Source organism: Haemorhous mexicanus, chromosome 5 (assembly GCF_027477595.1).
Source record: "Haemorhous mexicanus isolate bHaeMex1 chromosome 5, bHaeMex1.pri, whole genome shotgun sequence".
Taxonomy (NCBI): domain Eukaryota; kingdom Metazoa; phylum Chordata; class Aves; order Passeriformes; family Fringillidae; genus Haemorhous; species Haemorhous mexicanus.
In genome coordinates this window covers 61,217,354-61,238,882 of record NC_082345.1, presented here as the reverse complement: position 1 = coordinate 61,238,882, position 21,529 = coordinate 61,217,354, and the positions used below count along the sequence as shown (strand labels likewise).

Below are 21,529 nucleotides of genomic sequence, written 5' to 3'. Positions count from 1 at the left end.
CCTCTAGGCAGGTGCTAGAGGGCTTATACACAGTATCACTTCAAATTAACTCAAATGTTTTCTGAAACTAGCCACTTGAGATGGCCAGCAGTAACAGCCCCCACAGCCTAAGGAACTGCAGATTAAAAGGCTAAATGTCAGTCTTGGCTGCTGAAGGGAAACAAAAAGAGCACTGCAAGATTTGGACTTACTTAATGTATGCCATCCAAAACCAATCTCTTTGTATTATGTACTCTATGACTTCGTATTATGATTAGGGCTCCTTTATGTATTTCTGGGTTTGCAAGCTGGGATGGAGAATTTGTAGAATTATCGAAATACAAGTCAGATTTTCCACAGTGAGCTTAGCGCTCTAGGAGACGGTATAACCTCAGTCACAGAAAAATTTGTATCATTATAGAGCATTCTTATAAAGTAATTAGAAAATGGGATTTCTTTCCAAAAATTATTTTTATTAGCGCATTTCTGTAGTCTCTCATTTGTGGGCCTCAGTCACAATCGCAAACACAATTTAATTTTTCCGTAGATTGGTGCTGATATCTGTGGGTTTAACTACAACACTACCTACGAACTCTGCCTGCGCTGGATGCAGCTTGGCTCTTTCTATCCATTTTCCAGAAATCACAATTCAGAGGGAAACATGGTAAGTAAACAAAGTTACATAAAGGTGTAGCCTATGGTTTTGTGGACAGTGATTTGTGTTGCTTTCTCCAAAATTAACCTGCCATTCTTGGGTAAACTGGAGCAGTAGGTGAAAAGGAGTGCTGTGCTGAGAGCAGGAATTAAACAGTGAAATGTAAATTTTTCCCATCCATAATGTAAAGATAACATAGAAACACTGGTCTTCTCATGCTGTTGATAAAATTAATCTGTTTCATTTTTACCTACTGAAGCCCAGGTTTTATTTAAGAGCCAGTGAGTTTTGGGATATCTTCCTACTCCCTTGATTGCTGCAATTTTTGTGTCAATACTTCTGTGATTACAGTAGGTATTGCAGGGAGGGGAGAGAGATCATTATACACCATGCTTGCTGTTTAAAAGCAATTTACAAACATGTGAGAATTCCAAGGAAAGGCACCAGTAGTGACATCATTATCAGCCAAGTGGCAACCAAGACCAGAAAAGGCTAATGAGCCCATGAGATGAATGAAAAAGTGCAGCCTTAGTCCAGATCCACGCCCTGGTTTCAACACCATAAAAGTCCTTTAAAGACTTGTTGCAAACAGAAGGAAGTATCAGGTCATTTCTAGCTATGAATTTTGAAGGTCTTGCAGCCTTTGTAATTATTCTGTGTTTCTCTGTGGTCATGATGAAATGGTTCTGCTTGTTCAAGAAATGTTTGGGGTTTTTTCCTTCTGTAAACTTATCTGTGCAATGCTGGAGCTCAGGTTATTTGCTAACCTTCAATTTCTTGAAAGTTGCATCATCAAAATACTGCAACATTTACACTCCCAGGGAGACCTTTGTCTCTGCATGAAAGTATTATGGATGTTCAACAATTGGGCAAATGCAGGAATAATAAACCATAGTACTATCATTAAGAGGGTCAGGAATTAGCCTGTAGATCCCTGAGGTATTTCTTTTTAGGAGAAGAAATGTCTGTGAGGCATTAGCTGTGGATGTTGAGAAATATTTTCCATTTGCCTCTCCACTAAAGTTAGAAGTGTGTATATATATATATATATATATATATATATATATATATGTATATATATATTTATATGGTTGCTTGGCCCTTTGAGCATGCAAACAGAGTCTGAGAGTCTGACCTGGGTGAGTAGATATCAATCTCATATGTACAATTTAATAAACAAGAATAGAGCAATGGGTCTCTATGATGGGTGCTGCAACTGAGAGATATATTTGGTTTTATTGGATTACTTAAATCCATTTAAAATATTGTGTTTACAGAAAGAAATGAACAGGCATTTTGGGTGACTCAGCATCACCTAAGAAGTCTGACTGTTTTTTTTTGAAATTAATCAGTGTTTGTACAGTGTCAGAACACTGGTAAAAATATAGTGCAATTTTTGAAATAATAGATGGATGCTCTGGAGCTCAGAGTCAGCAGGGAGTATTCTCAGTGAGTAATTCTGATATAAACATAATAATGGTGAAATTTTACTTAAATATTGAATTTAATTAACATTAGGTTAGTGTTAAAATAAAATCTTAAATACCCACTTTGCCTAATTCATTGGGTATTTCAAACAGTTTAATTAATATTTTTCTTGTCTGAAAAGCACTAGATAATATAAAAAGCTTTGTTACTTTTGCATTTCATTATCCTTGGAATTCATCATATAGTCTTCAGCTTTAATGAGAAAATTGAGTACTCTGGAAAGATTTCATGAAGGAGAAAGGGAGCCATTGATTTGAAAGCTGGCTGTTTGGCACTGGAGAGGTTGACAGGAGGAATTAAAGGAGATGTAGCTCTTTCCCATATCAGCACTGCCCTTGGCTGTGTGCTCTGCCTGCCATCCCAGAAGAGAGTCAAGGTTGTGTTGGAGTAGGACCAAAACCAGCCAATGAATACAGACAGGCTGCTCCAACCTGCCCCCTTGATGGTGGCACCCAGTGCATGCCCTGTCTCACAGGAGAGCATTGATGGCTTGACAGGGTCACTGCTGATGTGTGGGTGTACTGCCACTCAAGGCATCCTAAAATGGGGCACACGAGAGGAGAAATACAGCTTCTTGAATGGATGAAATGTTTTCTGTACCATGCACAGTGACTTTGGTCACCTGTTGGCTTCAGCAGGGTTATGAGTTTACTCTTTTACCTAGACTTGCCTTTAAATTTGTGGCCAATGTAATTATGCTTTTGACTTTGATCTGCAGATTATCAGTCTTCCCTTTTTCATGTGTTTCATCTCCTTTGTCTGAGAGGGCTTGTATCGCCAGGATAAATTAATTTCTAGATGCCAGGTGTCTGTTGCTGAGCACAGGCATGGAGCCCAGCTTCCGTTTCCTCACAAGGTTAGGGGTGGTTGCAGAGGGCTCACATACATTGTGGTGGGGCCTGATCTTTGAGAACTCACTAGAATTTTTCAAGTTAAGAATTTTGTACAAATGTTAGTTTGGGAATAATGGATGTTGTTCTTAATATATCTTGCAGTTTGCAAATAAGTGCTCTCTCTTATTTAAACACTTGCTTCCATAGCATCAGGCCAGCCATAGCTCTCCTTATGCTGCACACAGCTTCTCTGCTGAGTTGGTTTCAATGCTCAGTAAAAATCTAAGCTTTTCCTGAACAGGAACAAGACCCAGCCGTGTTTGGAGATGATTTTGCTAAAATATCTCGTGCCACTCTTCGGATCAGATACTCTCTGCTGCCATACTTATACACCCTGTTCTACGAGTCTCACGTTCACGGAGGCACGGTGGCGCGGTCACTGATGCACGAGTGAGTTTGGAGTCTCTTTTTCATTCTCATTTGCTCACAAAGTAGTTGAGCTTTTGTGTATGTAATGGTTGATATCCTTAGGAGAATAGCCACAGTATTATTATTGCATCCTTTCTTTTAAAAGATCAGTTGAACAGTTAAATCAATCCAATTATATGCACATAGATAACTCTTAGTATATGCACCTAATTTCCATTAATATGTAACCTGTATTTGTTTCCAGTGGGGTGAAAAAGACAAACTTAAGAAAGAAGAATTCTAAAAATTTTTAGTCTTAGGCAAATATATAGTTCTTTTTTATCTCAAAAATGAGAGTCACATACCTGAATTTTCTGTTTTTGAATGAAATCAATGAAAGCTGTATTCTGATCCAGAATGCTGAAAGGCCTCTTACAGAGAGTCCAATGATCCATAGCATTTGGGATTCTTTCCCAATTTAGCACTTGGATCTGCATGCTATCTATGAAACCCACATCTGTGTCCACAAACTGCACAGAGAAAACAGAGATAGAGATGTTTGAGTGTAGAAGCAGGTGCAAAACTGAGATTAATAAATGCAGACTGAAAAGCCCCTTTGAAAATTAAACTCACATTTTTGGAACAACTAATTTTTTTTTTTTTTGGAAGAAGCAGGAATCCCACTGAGGATTCTGTCCTGATCTTCTAATCAGTTTTATACTTGCTTCTGGTTAATTTTCTACTGCAGAATGCTTTATGCAAAGACTAGAGCAAAAGGAGTGCAAACAATACATATGAAAGCCTGAAGCTCTATCACAATTTCATTTCATTGGCAGGCTATGTCTTAGACTGTATAATGTTCTTTTTTTTTTTTTCCCTTTTAGCTTAAAAACAGTCTGGTTAAAGGGTAAGGCATTTTTTGCAAATTAAACTGAGGTTACATTAAAGTGCAGACCATTCAAGTATGGAAAGGATATGCACAAAATCTGTTTTGCTTACTCAGCATAATGTTTAACTGATAAATTTTAAAAGCAGTATCCTTCCTCTTTCTACTTGGCAATGTCACTTTACTGGATAAAATAAGGGAGAATTTTATAGGTACTCATAACTTACAATCAACGATATGCTATTTAAAGTGTTTACTTTTGGTCTTTTTTAATACATGGTTTAATATAATGTTTGTGTTAATATTGGAAATGCCCAAGTTAATTCTGGCATTAATATTAGCTAATCTCTTCTAATACAGAATTGCTGTAGTGTCATTAAAGCTGCTTTTCTGATCATTACCAGCATACCTGTAGTCTATGTGGGCCATGTCCACATTGGCAAATTTCCAAATTTGCTTTGATTAGAATTGTAGAGCAGTCTCAGATGTACCAGCAGAGGCTTTTTTCAGATGAAACTGGGCTGAGAGGTTCACTACAGACACTGATGGGAGCTTAGTCAGCAGGACCAGACTTTACTGGATTACTAGGAAATAGAACCTCTCAAATGCATGTAAGTAGGGTAGGCATCAGATGTTTCCCTCCCCAGTGCCCCTGCTGGCATCCTAGCCCTACCACTTGTTAATGTTGCCATAGCTAGATCCTAAAATGGGTTAAAAGTATTTCTTACTACTACTAGTTAATTCTGGTTACTGTTATTCACTGCTATTACTTAATGTGTGTTTCTTACTATTTCTAAGTAATATTAAGTGGTTTAGTACTAGAGGTCTGCCCAAGCAGAAAAAGTGACCCAGATGCTAACAGGAGAAATGTGGGGTTTTGAGGAAGAGAACTGAAACAGAATTTTCAGTATATGGATGATGGAGGTTTACATCAACCTTGCTTCTTACTTGTGAAAAATACAAAGAAAAACTAAAAAACTACTGCATTAGTGAAGTTCTTATGAGTTCAGAGTCCTCACCATGAAAACAGCTGTACCCAGGCAGGGAGTCTCCAAGCAATAGCTGTTTCATATGGACATTTCATTCCATTTGGAACATTTAGGGGCTCGTTTCAAGTAATAAACACAAACAAAATCCCAGTAGATTCTTTTAAGTGTATTTGGTGCCTCAGAGGCTTTCACTCCATAAAGCAGAGGCATTGATACCTCAGGTGTCCAAAAAAGACTGTGAGGTGGTAATCCATTAGTGGAAGGGAAAGATATGTTTAATGGCTAACCAGGGGGAAATATGACAGAAAAGAGGCCAGCATCTAACCAGAGGAAGCAGTAGATGGAATTAAAGACCTTTCATAGATGCGTGCTTTAATGGCTTTTAGTTTCAAAATAGGAAAGTTCATTTGTTTGCTGAATTTGTGCTAGTGGTTGCTGTAATTGCAAGAGAAAATTGTGCTGAGTTAAAGGGTGAAAATCTTTTTTCCATGTACAAATACGATTGATTCTTCTTTATTCATAATTTCTTGATCAGCTTTTTGTCCTGCAATCTCCCACAACAAAATGTATTTTATTACTATTACAATTTTATTACAGTCAAATTGAAAATACAGAGGACCTATTGAGAGTGACAAGAAAAACTCATGTTTTATATTTCAAAAACTTTAGGGCAAGGTAATTTATCAAAAACCATAATCTGATTTAAACATTTAAAAGTATTATGTCACAATGCAATAATGACCAAGATTAAGGTGTCTAAAAGAGCTACTGTTCTGGACAGAAAAAGAAACTCTGAACAAATTGAGGTTTCTTTCAAGCTGAGCCAAAGGTACACCTTCAAGAACATTTTTTCTTAAGTTCCATGTACTCCCCTAAATTTTCAATATTTTAGAAACTGAGCACTCAATAGGTGTATTTTTATTGCCAAGTTATCTCTGCTTATTTGGGGAGATTTCTGTAAGCCTGGGCTGGGTGCAGTGTGTGCCTTTGCCCCGAGCAGGCAGGGTGTGGAGCAGGGCACTGACACTGAGCCACTCTGCTCCATCCAGTGTTCAACAGAGACCTGGCTTTAGACAGGGGCAGCTGCAAAGCCCATGAAACAGACACAGTAAAGGAATTTCTAAACAAGGAGTTTATATATCCTTAGAAAATAATGTGTAAATGTGCAATAGCCAGTGTGAATTTGTCAAAAATGCACAAAAACCAGAGCCATTACCATCTCTGACAAGGCAGCAAGGCTGTTGGAGGGGCAGAGGAATACAGAAGTCAGGAGGTACAAGGTACTTTGATTTTTGGAGTATTTGAGATATGGATTTTTTGTGTATGTGATGTTCTTATAAGAACTAGGATCCATTTATTATTTCCTCAGGAAGAGTATTAGAGATGATTGAAAACCTGTTTAAATTCTCAAGGATTTTATGCTGGAGGAAAGGAGGTTCCTGAGTTGGGAGGGATCTCTCTTCTTTGCCAGGTGCTATTTAATATTTTCATTAGCTGATGCACGGTGGAATAGAGATCTCTTCCCAAGAGAAGGCAAGTGACACCAGGCAAACAGGACTGTGAGCATTCTGGAGAACATGATCAGAATCCTAAACAATTTTAGAGCATTGAATAAAGTGGACTGAATTCCATAGGTTTTCCATTCATTCAGGAGAGGCAGCTAAAATATACAATATGTATGAGTATTGCTCTGTGTTTGTCATGCAAACAATTTCAAATGTAAATCTGTGAGGCCAAATCCAAGGATTTTCACAAATGCTTCAGACCCTAGAGTCCTGTGTGTACCCTCTCCTGGGCCTGGCCCCTGTCCTGCTCATTGGCTCCCACAATGAAGTCTCAGCCCACTGAACAGAAGTGAGTTGTTTTCCCACTGTTGCTGTTCTGAAAAAAATCAGCTTCATCATTTTGTGAGGATTCTGGTCTGCTCTGGGATGGTAGGTACTACTGAAAATCTGAATCTCTGTCCAGATTTTGGCATTCCCTCAATCAGGAAAAATATTTGGCTGTGTTGAAGGATGCTTTGAGGAAGCAGATTTCTTGTCACAGTGAGTAATATCAAAATATTTGGCAAAATCTAACAAATATGAATTAACATTGTGTATTTAACTTTCAAAACAGATTTACCTCTGATCAGGAGACTCATGGAATAGATACTGCCTTCCTTTGGGGATCTGCCTTTATGATTGCTCCTGTTCTTGAAGAGGCAAGTACTGTAATTAAAAATGCCATCATACTGGAATAAAAGAACCGAGTGGTGCTTAGGGCATTGGATGACATTCAGAGCATGTTTGCTCATATCCATCCCTTTCTACTCTCCTCTGTCAAAGCTTCAGAACACATTTCTGAGCAGCACAGGCAGTACAGAGCTTCTCAGTACTTGAAGTGGGAGGATGAAAGTGAGGGCACAGCCTTTCCCTTTTACTCCAAGTGAGGAAAGGATGTAAAGAGGCTGGATGCTGCCCCTCACGTGCTCCTGTTATTGTGCTGGCAGCAGTCTCCAAGGACACACACAGAGCAGTAATTGTCGAGCTAGGAGGAAACACACAGATATGAAAGCAAACTGGTTTCCATATTACCGCTCACCCACAGTGTTTTGGAACTGCAGCTCTCAGGGGCTGTGGTAGGAGTTTCCCAGCACCACAGGCAAAGGCAGTCATTATGGAAACGATAATGATAATGTAAGCTGCTAACAGGACAGGTTTTAAAAAGCAGCATTTTCCTCTGCTGTGCTGGGCACATGGCTCTCCCTGCTTGGCTGGAGCACGGGTGTGTTTCTCTCCTTGCCCACCACTGACTGCTGGCAGCGCAAGAGAGGTATGTCTGAGCAGGTCTAAGTATCTGCATGGGATGTATCCTAGTGCTGTTTGCAATCCACATGCTGCCAGAATTGCTGACGTATTTCTAGATGTTGCTGATGATCAAACGTTTAAACAGGACGCTGTTACCTTGTTTTTTAACCAACCTTTTGTCTCTGTGAGTTTAATATAAATTACATTCTAAAACCATTCTGACCCCACTGAGGCACTTCATTCATCAGTCCTTTATCTTCAAACTCCCACAGGTTTCTAATAGCTGAAGAATAGAAAGAAGATTTCACAGGGTCTCAGACCAGCAGGATGATAAAGGATGGGGAAAAAAAGTTTCCTATGAGGAGGAAGGGACAAGCCAGGGGAGGCTTCCTGCAAAGAATTGAATAAAAGGGGACATTATAAGGATATATGAAATGATAGGAGGTCTAGATAAGGAGTTCCTGATGTTTTTTGAAGAACTGCAACCCAAAAGGAAGGCTGCCTGTGCTGTGATGAGGGAAGCAGAACTTTGAAGGCAGCACATTGCAGGGACTTGCAGTGTGATAGCTGGCAGCCAGGGCTGTGCCAGTTGGCAGGGCAAGGGCAGAGGTGAGCTGTAAGCCCCTCACTGTGGCTGTGCAGGCCAGCAGTGACTGTGTCAAACTGCAGCTTGGCATCTGCTTGTGTAGAGAAGATGAGTCAGGGATGACTTACCTTCACTCCTTGAGTCCTAGGATGAGAGCAAGTGAGACATGAAAAAAAAAATTAGAATGGAGAACTGCCTTGCACACTGGTTTGTTTTTTAGGGAGTCATGAAGGTGAGGCTCACGGAATCATGGAGTCATAGAATAGTTTGGGTTGAAAGGGACCTTAAAGATCATCTGGTTCCAACCCCCCCTGCCATGGGCAGGGACACCTCCCACTAGGCCAAGTTGCTCAAAGCCCAATCCTACCTGGCTCTGAAATCATCATGACTCAGAGGATGGTTACACACTTTTCTGTGGACCAGAATATCCAGGGTTGTCATAATATTGCAGAGATGAGATGGAGAGGGGAGCATCTTGCCTTTGTAGGGTTTTTCATACACCTAAAATCCCTAAAATATGAAATGGTAACTTTGCCTTAACTCTCGTCTTCCACCTTTATTTTTCTTGCTCCACAAGATTCCTGGAGTAGTCCTTGGGGCTAATCCATAATTCTGCAAAGGGACAGACATCTACACTGATAGTAAAAATTAATCTGTTTGTGAGAATAAGCAACTTGTAACAAAAATGGAAGTATGTTTTGATCCCAACTGTTCCTGGAGTTATTAATACAAAGTGCCTTTAGCATGATTACATTCCTGCAGCGATCTGACACAACACATGCTGCAAAATGAAGTACAGTAATTGTGCAATTAGCAAAACATTTATTATTTATTATTACTTATCTGCAACTTTTAATTGTTTACAAGAAGAGAAGGATCTGCATCCTCTGTGTGCTAGAGCTCATTCTCTGCCTGTTTCTGGGGCAGAAATGGTGCAAGGAGCACTGAGCAGTGGTGCCCTCCCACTTCAGATGTGAAGCCCTGTCTTGGAAAGGCTGCCACAGCCATCACTAGGGCTGCTCAGATGTTGGAGGAGCGCACCTAGGCCAATTATATTTGCAAGACGTAGAGCTATGTACTAGAATAAAATAATCATGTAACATTGACTCATCCCAGGCTATGGCAGTAAAACCCCCCAAATAGGATGGGCTCGTCTGTTTAGTATTATAGATTAGCCAGCACTAGTCCACTGCTATGACAATAAATCAGCCATAATATTCAAAATTTGATGTTATTAGAATATTCAGCATACATCTCTCCATGCACAAATATAATAAAGCTAATGTAATATTAGAAATAAAAAAAGAAAAAAGACTAATCTCTTTATAACAATTACAGGGAGCAAGATCTGTGACTGTATACTTCCCTGAAGCACAGTGGTTCGACTACTATACCGTATGTATTTTTAAGATTAATTTTCTTACTTTTTTTTTTCTAGTAATTTAAAACAGTACAATTCCAGCAAAATTACTTTTAGCAATCTTCAATGGTATTTTTACCTCAGCATCTGTAGATAAAAATACTAGAGAAAAAAAAGTCTGCATCAGGTTAGCTGGGAGAGTAAATGACACAGATTTCAGTAACATTTTGTTTTCTTTTTTTGCCATGTAAAGCTCTAAGACACGGCAAACAGAATTTTCAAGAGAAGGCATGAAAATGCCAGGATTTTTTTCTTTGCCCCCCACTTTTAATTCTCATTCTGATACACTTCCATGCACAGAGGCAGAGGCAGAAACCTAAGCCACACTCCTGAGAGCATGACACATGCCCTCCTGTGCATGTACTTTCGCACATGCATCACTTTTGACAGAAGGCATATTTGGAGCTCAAGGTGAGGCACCCCTCTGGAAGATGCTACCAAGAGCTGCAGAACAATCTGCTCTGTGGGACATGCCAGTCCAACACCATCCCCAGGACCACATCTCCAGAAGTGCTCTGCTGCAATTTGCAGGCTAAGCCCAGCTTGGCTTCAATGGGAGCAGTTAAGCTGATGCTAAGAGCTTTCAGAAATGTGAGCCCAGGTTCATCAGGCTGTTGTTAAGTCTCCTGAGTGTCCCTGGCAGAGGAGCAGGCAGGGCAGAACTGCTCTCAGAGGAAATGCAGACTTTTTTTTAAAAACAGTTTGGTCGTTTTCAACATTCGGCTGGTGTCCTCAGATGGATGTCCATCCAATCCTTTCCTTTTACTCTTTTCATGAGACTGTGATACTACAAAGTCCAGCATTTAATTCAGCTCTCCTCATGGTGCTCTCTGAGTGCCCTTGCTGGTCTGGGCACAGGGACAGTGGCCTTTGTCCCCTGCCCTGCCTCTGTGCCTGCCCCTGACCTTGCCCACCTCCCAGTATTTGGCACTTACCTGTCATGCACATGGTGCTTATCCAAACCAAAGTTGGGTACTTTCCATAAGTCATAATTATCATTTACAGAGGGCAAGAGCAAAGCCTTCCTGTTATTTTCTCTGTACATAAGTCTTTTTTTGAGGTTTTGAAGCATTAAACCAGAAAAGGATGATGCAGAGAACTTAATGCTGGTTGTCTACACACACACAAATTTCACTCTCTGAATGCTGCAATTACTTTTTGAAAAGGGAAGAATTGTTCTTAGAAGAGAAGAAAATCTACAGTTTACATTCCCAAATGACTATGAATCATTTACCTTAAACTGAATTGTGACACTCTCCGTATGTATAAAAAGAGGAAGCAAAAGTTTTTTTTTCTTTTTGCTCAGTGTCTTGATGAGTGTAACAGCATATGGAATAATGATACCATTTTTAAAGACCATTTGCTGTCTTGCAGTCATGATGCTTCTATCTCAGGCATATGGATAACTGCAGAGGCTAGATCCTCTTTCATGTTAAAAAGGAAACTAGAATAACACTCCTGAAATCTCTATTTTAGTTTGCTTTTGCCACTGACGTAACTGAAATGAAAATTTACCCCTTGCTCTCTTTTTCAGTATGTATACTGTCTGGATTGGCATTTTTCTAACTGCATTAATTTTTGTGGTAGGGTCTTAAAGTGCCAAGTGCCTGGAAGAAGAGCTATGTTACTGTGTCTGCCCCACTGAACAAGATCCCTCTGTACATCCGTGGAGGGTACATTCTGCCACAGCAAGCACCAGCCACAACCACTACTGAGAGGTAACGTCACCTGTGTTTGTCACCAACAGCCACGGTGTGGGTCAGACCCACAGACAGTCAAAAAAGCAATCAAAAGAAAGTACAGAAGAGAGACTATCTGCAGCTCCCAGCTGCCATCCCAAGTGATAAGTACAGTATTTTTATACCAGTATTCGCTCCATTTCATTAGGAGAAATCACCTCAGAGATGACCCACGTCACTGTTAGCACAGCTGACGCCTACTTCTGGCTCTGTGATTATGCTCAGAAAAGCTTTTGCACCTCTTACTGCCACACTGACCTGCTGTCAATCGTTCAGAGTAAATGTATGCAAGGGGAAAAACAAAATTCTTCTTGGGTGAATTTATCAAATGCTGTAACCAAGGTGGAAAAGCTCAAATCTTTCTTCAGGAAAAATATTTCCCCGTGCCAATGGATAATATACTTGTCTCAAATCTGAACCATGCTCAGAAGCTAATCTGAGTAGGAAAGAGAGGGGACAGCACTGTGCAGCATCCATAGTAAGGCAGTACTGGTTACCAGTTGACTCCCAGACCATTGAGTTATTGTACATTGAGGCCACAAAAGGAGGGGGAGCTTGTCCACATGAGCACTCAAAACATGGGAAATCTATATGTCAGAAGGACAAGGCAAGGCAAAGATTTTTCCATCGCTTCTAGAGTCCTTTTGGTGAACACTGTTGTCATTCTTCTGTCATGACCTTTTTTGTAACCTTAAAATTGGAGTTGTGTTGAGAAGTTTTTGTTAAGTTGCTTGGAAGGGACAGTGCCCACAGGTTTCTACTGACACTTCTCAACATGTTTGTCAACAGCCGCCTGAACCCATTTGGACTCATTATTGCCCTGGATGAACAAGGACAAGCTTCTGGATCTCTCTTCTGGGATGATGGTGATTCCATTGGTAAGCCTGGTCCCCTACTGTGAAGCAGTACCTGCATACAGGGCTCTCCTCAGGCCACCATTCAGCAGCATAATGGCACTGGCTCCTGCTAGAAGTAGCCAGAGAACTGACCCCAGAATGAGCAGTAGAAAGGTCAATGAAAGTTGAACCTTTGTCAGCAGTGCCCTGGCAGCCAGGAGGGCCCCCTGTGTCCTGGGGGCATCAGGAACACCATCACCAGCTGGGCAAGAGAGGGGATTGAGAGAGCTCTGCTCTGCAATGGGGCGGCCTCATCTCAAGTGCTGGGGGCTGTTTTGGGCACCTCATTTTAGAAAAGGACTATTAGAGAGCATCTAAGGGAGGGCAACAATGATGGTGAAGGACCTTGAGGAGAAGCCGTATGAGGAGTGGCTGAGGTCATTTGGTCTGTCCAGTCTGGAGGAGGCTGAGGGTACACCTCAGTCCAGTTACAACTTCCTCATGAGGGTCAGAGGAGGGGCAAGCACTGATCTCTTCTCTGTAGCGACCAGTGACATGACCTGAGGGAGTGGCCTGAAGTTGTGTCAGGGGAGGTTGATTTTGGGTATCAGAAAAGATTTCTTCCCCCAGAGGGTGGTTGGGCACTGGAACAGGTTCCCCAGGAAAGCAGTCACAGGACCAACCTGACGCAGTTCTAGAAGTGTTTGGGCTATGCTTTCAGGTACTTGGTGTGACTCTTGCAGATGGTGCTGTGCAGGGCCAGGAGTTGGACTTGATCGTCCTTGAGGGTCCTTTCTAAGTCATCTTACTCTGTGATTTTGTGAAGGTGAAAAGCTGATTACTGTTGAAGTCAGTGCTTTGATATGAGAAATGTGTGACACTGGGAGCAGCTGATCTGCTAGAGAGGGCAGTCTCTCACATTGTGTTCTCCTGAGATCAGCCTAAGACTAGAGGAAGAGATTAAATAGCACACAAATCATCTTAGCCTGACCTTTGCCACTTGCTGCAGTAATGTGAACTGCTTATGGATTTTGCTGCCTGTTTTGATATCAATCCTCCTTGCTTTGTATTTTGACAGACACTATTGAAAATGAGAACTACTTCTTGGCTAAATACACATTCAGCGAAGTAAGTGGCAACATGCAAGATACCTACTTACATATACGTAGCTGTATTTTAGTGTAGCCATTGTAAGGTGCTGATCTTTATCTTCTAGCTCAGTCTATAAGCCAGGTAAGCTACCTAATGCTTTCATTTCCAGCTAGCTACAAAACAGACCAACTATGATCCTGAAGTTTTATGTCTGCTTCGTTGAGTATCATATCACATGTCATTAATGTCCCTGCTGCAATACAAATCTGAAAACCCCCACATTTTCAACTTTTTTTTTTCCCTTAGTTGCAGCTTCTGGGGACAGGGGACCTTTCTCTTGTGTTCCACCTAGAGACTTTCAGTCTGGCAGGTGGGAGAAAGCTAGATTCCTCTCTTCAGGATATTCCAGCAACCTTTTAACGTCAGATCACTTGTTGTTTTTGTTTTGTGGTGCAGAGAATTATGTAGTCTCAATTCTTTAGCTTACATTTCCTTGTCTGACATCACAAATACTGCTCCCACGGTGGGTGTCCTATGGAGAGATCCAGCATGCTTCTGGCAACCCACTGTGCTGATCAGATGCTCTGTGCAGCACAGGAACAGATTAGCTCAGGATCAGTGCACTGATGCCTTTCACACAGCGCTCAATTCTGTGCAGACATGTCCTGAGAAAGACCTACAGAAAAGCCCAACAGTCACGGCTTCAATCGAGTAAAATACTGTCAAATATGTCTACCATAAGCTCATTAAGTGTGTGGTAGTAAGTTGTGGGAGTTATTGTAAAAAAAGCTACTTCAATTACCTGTCTCTACAGTTCTTATTTCATCTGCAATTCTAGCATTTGGTAATAAATAGAATATTGTATGTAGACTATGGCATGGTTTGGTCCCCAGCCTTCTGAACATGAGCCAGCATGTGCCCAAGAGGCCAAGAAGGCCAAGGGCATCCTGGCTTGTATCAGAAATATACAGTGCTGGGGCAATGACTGTAACTCTGTACTTGTCACTGGTGAGGCCACACTTCAGATCCTGTGTTCAGAGAAGGGCACTGAAGCTGGTGGAGGGTCTGGAGTGCAAGTCATATGAGGAGCAGCTGAGGGAGCTGGGGGTGTTTGGCCTGGAGTAAAGGAGGCTCAGGGGAGACCTTGTTGCTATCCACAACTGTGAGAAAGAAGGGTGAGCCAGATGGGGGTCAGTCTCTTCTTCCAAGGAATAAGTGATAGGACCAGAGGCCTCAGGTTACACCAGGGGAGGATTAGATTCGATATTAGGAAAAGTTTCTTCACAGAAAGAATTATCAAGCCCGGGAACAGCCTGCTCAGAGAAGTGGTGAAATCACCATCCCTAGAGGTAATTAAAAGATGTGTAAATGTGGCCCTTAGGGACATGGTTTACTGGTGGACTTGGCAGTGCTGGCTTAATAGTTGAACTTGATAGCTTTAAAGGTATTTTTCAACCTAAATGATTAGGTGATTTTCATGCCATGTAATCCTAAAAGTCCCAAAATAATATAGAGAAAATAGTCAAAACAATAAAATCGTGTTAATCCCTATTGTGATATTGCCCTTAGAAGATCTGTCTTCCAGGAGCAAGAGCAATCCAGGGTAAGCCAATGAGCTTTATTATGTAGCCTAGTATGTTCATGAGATGTTTTCTTGGCACTAACACCACATGGGTAGACTTCAAATTTAATTTTAACTTGTTTTGTTCTTGATTTACTAAGAAAAAAAAAATCTTTTTTTTTTTCAGAAAAGAAGGGTATTTAAATAGCAAAAAGGAACAAAAATCACTTTGGTTTTGTGTAGTCTGTGTATAGCAATTTATTGCAGTAAGGCTACAGAAAAACAATATCCAGTTTTATATTAAATTTTGAACTGTGCAAATTAGATTGTTGCTTCTCTGGCACTTCCATTTCTCCTTTCTCATATTTGACTTCTGCCTGTAAATCCATGACTGAATTCCCTATCTACATTCCAGTAATCTTTAATGTCAAGTTCTTATTATGTGTTTATAAAGAAAACAGTCAATCTCAAATAGCAATTTGAAGTATGAGAAATGTATGAAGGTCTTAGTATTTGTTGCACATTTCTATATTCTTTAAAAATGTGGAAGAATAATTTAATCACACCTCTTTTTAGGAGAACACTCAAGTTTTGTTCCCTGAGAGATTTGCTGGTAATGTCTGACATCACAGCACTTACTCTGAACCCAGCATGGGGTGTTGCAAAAGTAACAGCTACAGGATTGGACCCTTTAATTTATATTTTCATTTAAACAACTCAAAACTGTAAAAAGGAATTCAAGACTAGGGCAGACACTTAATTCTCAGAGAATGATTCAAGCTCCTGCTCTGTGGTGCTGTCTCACTGCAGTTGGCATTTTAGTTCCCTTGACATATCCCCTCCAATATGCATAGTGACTAAGTGACCTAAGTCAAAGTGTCCCCTTACATGAAGCCCACCAGGCTAGAAAAATACTTGATCCACCTGTATAAGATCCACTCTGCTTCAGGGATGACCAGGGAGGTCCTGATCCCCAAGGGGGGCAGACAGGGCAGGTATGCTCAGCCTGTTCCAGGTGGGTCCACACTGTACTAAAGGGATGGTGATGGAAGGGTTGTCCAATAAAAAGGAAGCTTTTGAAAGGATGCATTAAGCATTAAGCCCTCAGATATTTATCTCACTCAGTGAGACTGGACAGCCTGAAAGGAAGTTTCTCCTAAAACTGGTCCACTATTCAGGATGAAAATGTAGGGGGGGAAAAAAAGTTGATAGGATCAGAGCTACATGGTAAGAAGAAAACTCATGACCCTTTTGGGTCATGAAACCCTAGCTCCTGGCATCAGATCAAGGGCTTCATGTTGCTCTGCATTTATGGGGTTTTGAGTGATATCCATGACTGCCTCAAATAGGAAGTAGGGACCTTCCTGGGCAATTGCTTTAACTGTCAGATGCCTGGGGAGGAGCGGGTCACATCCATCCAGACCATCTTATTGCCCTGTGCAGGGCAGGGAGTTGGACTCCATGATCCTGATGAGTCCTTTCCAAGTCAGTATATTCTGTGATTCTGTTTCCCCAAAACCTCCAGTTCTAGACCTTGGTCAGGGAGAATGGTGTCTGCTGAAGAGTCCTGTCTTGGGCCTCTGAGCTTGAGAGCTGAGTTCAGCATTACATTGTGCTTCCTGGGTCTGTGTGGCCACCTGAGTTGGCTGTCCTGCTTAGCCACACCTGAGACAGCAGTAAAACACCACAGGGAGGTGCTCTCTCTAAACTGAGCCTCCCTCTGTGCTGGAGCAATGCCACAGGGAGTAAGACACCACATGTAATAGGAACCCTAAAAAATTCTCTGGAGGCTTTTGCAGGCCTCTCCCCATTTGCTAAATAATAGCCAACATTTCTTATTTAGGCAGTTTAAATCAGTGTGCTGGGGCTTAGCACTTATTTTAGTGTGGATGCCTGAAATAAGCAGTCTAAGCACAGCCCTAAGTTACAAGTACTGTCATCTAGCTCCTGCTCCCCTCCTACAATGCACTACGGAAATAACATAAGCTAATTTATGCAAAAGGTTCCATCATGGGTTTCTCCTTGGCATATTTTTAAGAAGTCATGATTGCACAGGCATCCATCATTTCCTGAGCAGTGTAATTCATCTTTATTTCCTCAACAACTTTGATCACATAACAAATGCAATGATTCCTCTTCATTGCATGTATGGGAAATTACTGTCACTAGTGACCCAAATGAATTAGCTTAATGACTTTGTATGTCCTCTTGGTACACCACCAAATATGGGATATATAGTAAACAAAAAGTACATCAAACAAAGCTCTGTGGACATAAAATGTTCCTTTAGTCTCCTTAAAGCTGGAACATATATAACAGGGATTTCTAGCAGATGTGGTACATAAAATAGGGGCAAAACATCTAGCAGCTGCTAGATGTTTGTGGAAGATACTAATGTGTTAAAGCAGCTAGTTTTGGATGTTAGTTAAATCTGTCTTAAGGTCCCTAACTGAATCTCTCTATCTGGATTTTGGCTTTGCATATGCCACTGTACTCTGTAATGGGTACAAGAACAAAATGCACATTGATTAAAAGTAGAAAAGCATGTATTCTCAGACATGTTTTCCTATTCATAATCCAATTAATGCTGTAAATGTGATTTACTTTCTTAGTTTATAATCATACATGAAGCCTTTCTTATGTACAAATTAATGTGACTGTTGTTTTTTCCTTTGTGACTTCAATGTCTACATTGGAAGATATTGTGTATGTTAGAGACAAGGGTGAAACCTTCTAAAAAGCCATCGTGGTCCTAAAGTTTTCTCTGTGGATTTTTCCAGGGAAGCCTGAAGACAGAAATAGTTAAAGACGGCTACCGTGGAGCTGACACTCTGAAGTACAACAAAATTACCATTCTTGGCCTGAAACTGAGACCTCAGGCTGTGTCTCTGAATGGAAGATCCATCCGTGGAGATGCTCTGTCTTATGACATGAGTGGGGTAAGACCTGAACTGAGAGGTTAAGGAAAAACTTAGGGAGAACAGTGAAGAGAGATGAAGTCAGTGAAGGATAGGAACTGTTTCTCATCCACACCCCCTTACATTTTGAAATATAACCAGACGCCCATTCTTGATACAACAGTCTGACATTCAGGAGAGGGGAAAAAAAAGCAAAAGCAAGAGCTCTTTTAGGAAACTTTAATTTTTGCTTATGCATCTGCACTCTCTTTTACCTAATGTCTGCCACTTACACAAATTTTTAAACTGCTGAAATACTGGAAAGAAGATACAGGTCCATGAGCTGAGAACACAGTTAGCAGTTTTATGGGCATTCTTATAATTCTGACAAAATGAGAAAACTTGTCCAAGTTTTTTATCTGCTGCTGAAAAGAAGTGTTCTGGATTTTTTCTCACGATTACTTGGTGTCCAAAAATTATTCCAGTGTCATTGGCTCTAAGGAGCATCTCCCTGTCTTCCAAAGAGGTATAATTTCAGCATCTTAAAGTGCCAAGTCTCAGTGTTTCAGAACAAAATGCATGATTTGCTTGTGCAGTGCTCCTCTGGCACTAACGTGGGGACATTCCAGAGGGGATGGACTGAACACCCCTAATAAACCCTAAGCAGCAGCAGCCTCTGTGGTCCCAGTTTTCTTTTGCACAGCAGTATAGACAAAAGGACCAAAACCTTTTGCTTCCTTTCCTCTGGCCACTTGTCCCATATCTGTCACCAGCCACCAAGCTGAAGTGCTCATTCACAGTCTGTATGAGATGTGTACTCACATCTCAGCACTGGTTGCATCTAGAGAACTCCTGGTGTTAGCACTGCAAAACGCCGCTAAATCATCCTGCAGTGAAAGATAACTGAGGCAACAAGTAGTGGATGTCACACTTTATGTTACCCTACCCACTTGGCTTAGGGCTTAAGTTTCATTTGTAACCAAAGAGTGATCCCCATTTTACATACCTGGTACTACCATTTATTTTATTGAAGGAATCTGTAAAGGAACAAAATTGCTGAGAATAAATTTCTGCCTTGGAGAATTGTAAAAATCTCACTTTTAGAGACAATGTCATAAATAAACATAATCAGTATTGCCTCAAGGGAAGAAATTGTTTAACAGCCCCTAAACAAGCTGAGAACAACATAAATGTGGCAGGGTAAAGAAAACATTCCACTGAGACTGCTTGAAGGTACCAATTACAGATATCCAGAAGATAACTACAGACTAACAGCCTCACATACAAAGATGATTTTAAAAGACTAATAAGCTTGTCTCAAAAATATAATTTAAAATTTAAGAGCAAAATATCATCTTGGTGACTTAAGATCTACTTCTAATGCTGCAGGAAAAAAACCCACCAAGCTGATGTTGTAGGGATCCAAAACTACAAAAAAGTTAAATTTTCTACACCAGCTAAATATATTCCTCTCTGAGAGGAATTCTGAGAGATTTAATCAAACCTCTTCCACCATCCCTGTCCAGAAATTACAATGTCACTACCTATATTCCTCTCACATTTGACCCTCTAATAAATAAATTTTAAAAAATAGATTAAAAAAAGAGCACTAGCAGCAGCTTGGGTTTAGATCTTAAATACTTATTCATGTAATTTAAAAAATAAAATGCAAAGGGCAAATTTGCCACTTTCTTACAGGCTTAGCGAGATTACATTTTGTATAATAGTTTTACAAGCAGAGACCCCACTGTTTAAAGGGCTGCAGTAGAAAGTAACTTCTGCCATATTGGTTTTGGTTTACAGAAAGCAAATTTACCTAATAGCAGTGTTAAAGTGCTTATTGAGCCATATTTATTTGTATATAAATAGAAACAGGTTGCTTAGTAATAAGCCACTTCTTTCTCTCTGATTCATGCAGCGCTACCCGATGTGACATTTGCAATATCACAGAATCTTCCTATTATTAGGAGTCTGTTATCTGTTTTTTCCTCTTGAGTCTAATGCCTTAAGGAATTGTACAGTGACTGCAGCAGGGATGTTAGAAGGGTTCATCTGTTGGCCAGGCTTGTGCTGACAGTGGGCGTAGGGAAGGTTCTTTTTATCACACTTGCATGCTCTGCTGGGAAGTGCAGAGGCTCCCAATATCCATAGCTCCCAGTGTCCATGCAGTTTTGCAGTCTGGAGTAGCCTCTCTGGCTGCCTGGGAATTTTCAGATTGGTGTTTGGATGGGTTTGCTGTACTTTTGTCTGGATTTTTCCCTGCATTTGAAGAAAAGGCAAATTATTCAAGAAATGGATTTCCAACTCACTAAGAAGTGGTAGAGAACTGTTTGTGATGAAAGATGAAAATATTAGATACTTTGAAGAAGTGATTTAAGTAAGCACAGACTGTTAATGTTAACACAAATTTGTGGGCTGGCAAAGAGGTGTGAATGGATATTGTGCACTTTAAGACATGATTAATTCAGAAACCTAAAGTTAAAACTGGTGAAGTACTAAAAATGGAAATTATGTGAGTAGCCCAAAATACATTAAATTTAACACTGAACAGGAGAGAGCAGGACAGATATGGTATTTACAATTTAATATTTAATTCATGTCATTAATTAATTTTAAACCATTCCTGAATTTCTAAAAGGGATGTTGAATTTGATACAGCAGTAGGAAGATGCATACTGCCATCAAGTTAGTCTCACCTACCAGATACATTAAGGAAATCATGAAGGTCTAAACTCAAGTTTCACTTCTTAATCTCTGTTTTGAATTGTTTTGGGGTTTTTTTTACATTAATATAATTCATTATTTTGTGTCTCTTTTTTCCACAGAAACTGGTTTTGCAGATTTCTGCTCCACTTACTAAGGACCTCAACATTAAGTTATACCAGAATGGCGAGAACACATTGACTTAATTTAGCATCCTTCACCCTCAGATATTTATCTCACTTTGATTTTAATGTAAAAAAACAATTAGTCATTAAAACATTGCATATGAACCTGGTGACTGATGACTGATCTTTTTTTTATGTTGTACTTGTAACTTAGTATTCTTCAAATAAAATTTTTGATAGTAGTTAGTGAGTATTACCATAAACTGATGTGTGTTCAAAATAGCATAGGAGAAATCATCCTGAAAATTCTGTCTCACCACAAATGGAGATAATATTTGGAAATGTTCTCAATGGGACCATATTCTACACAGCATACACTGTTTGGGTTTTTTTCAAAGCTATGGTAGGGAAAAAAAAGGAACAACTAATTAATTTCCATAGCCCAATACATAACCTGCCATTAATATAATGTGCAATATTATATATAATCTAATAAATATTTGTATAATATTATATTAATTATTATATAATCATATCTAAAAA

At 40.2% G+C, this 21,529-nt stretch overlaps 1 protein-coding gene across 1 annotated transcript in view; it reads left to right on the top strand.

The window, feature by feature from the left end:
- LOC132327774 (sucrase-isomaltase, intestinal-like) overlaps positions 1–21,151 on the top strand; it is a 60,190-nt gene extending 39,039 nt beyond the window's left edge. Inside the window, exons 15-23 of the mRNA XM_059847313.1 lie at positions 527–643; positions 3,257–3,405; positions 7,357–7,441; positions 9,952–10,008; positions 11,621–11,751; positions 12,562–12,650; positions 13,687–13,736; positions 18,042–18,200; positions 20,984–21,151. Of these exons, the coding sequence (XP_059703296.1) occupies positions 527–643; positions 3,257–3,405; positions 7,357–7,441; positions 9,952–10,008; positions 11,621–11,751; positions 12,562–12,650; positions 13,687–13,736; positions 18,042–18,200; positions 20,984–21,067 (921 nt within the window). The 3' untranslated portion in view covers positions 21,068–21,151. The remainder of the gene's footprint in view (positions 1–526; positions 644–3,256; positions 3,406–7,356; positions 7,442–9,951; positions 10,009–11,620; positions 11,752–12,561; positions 12,651–13,686; positions 13,737–18,041; positions 18,201–20,983) is intronic.
- The last annotated feature ends 378 nt before the right edge of the window (positions 21,152–21,529 follow it).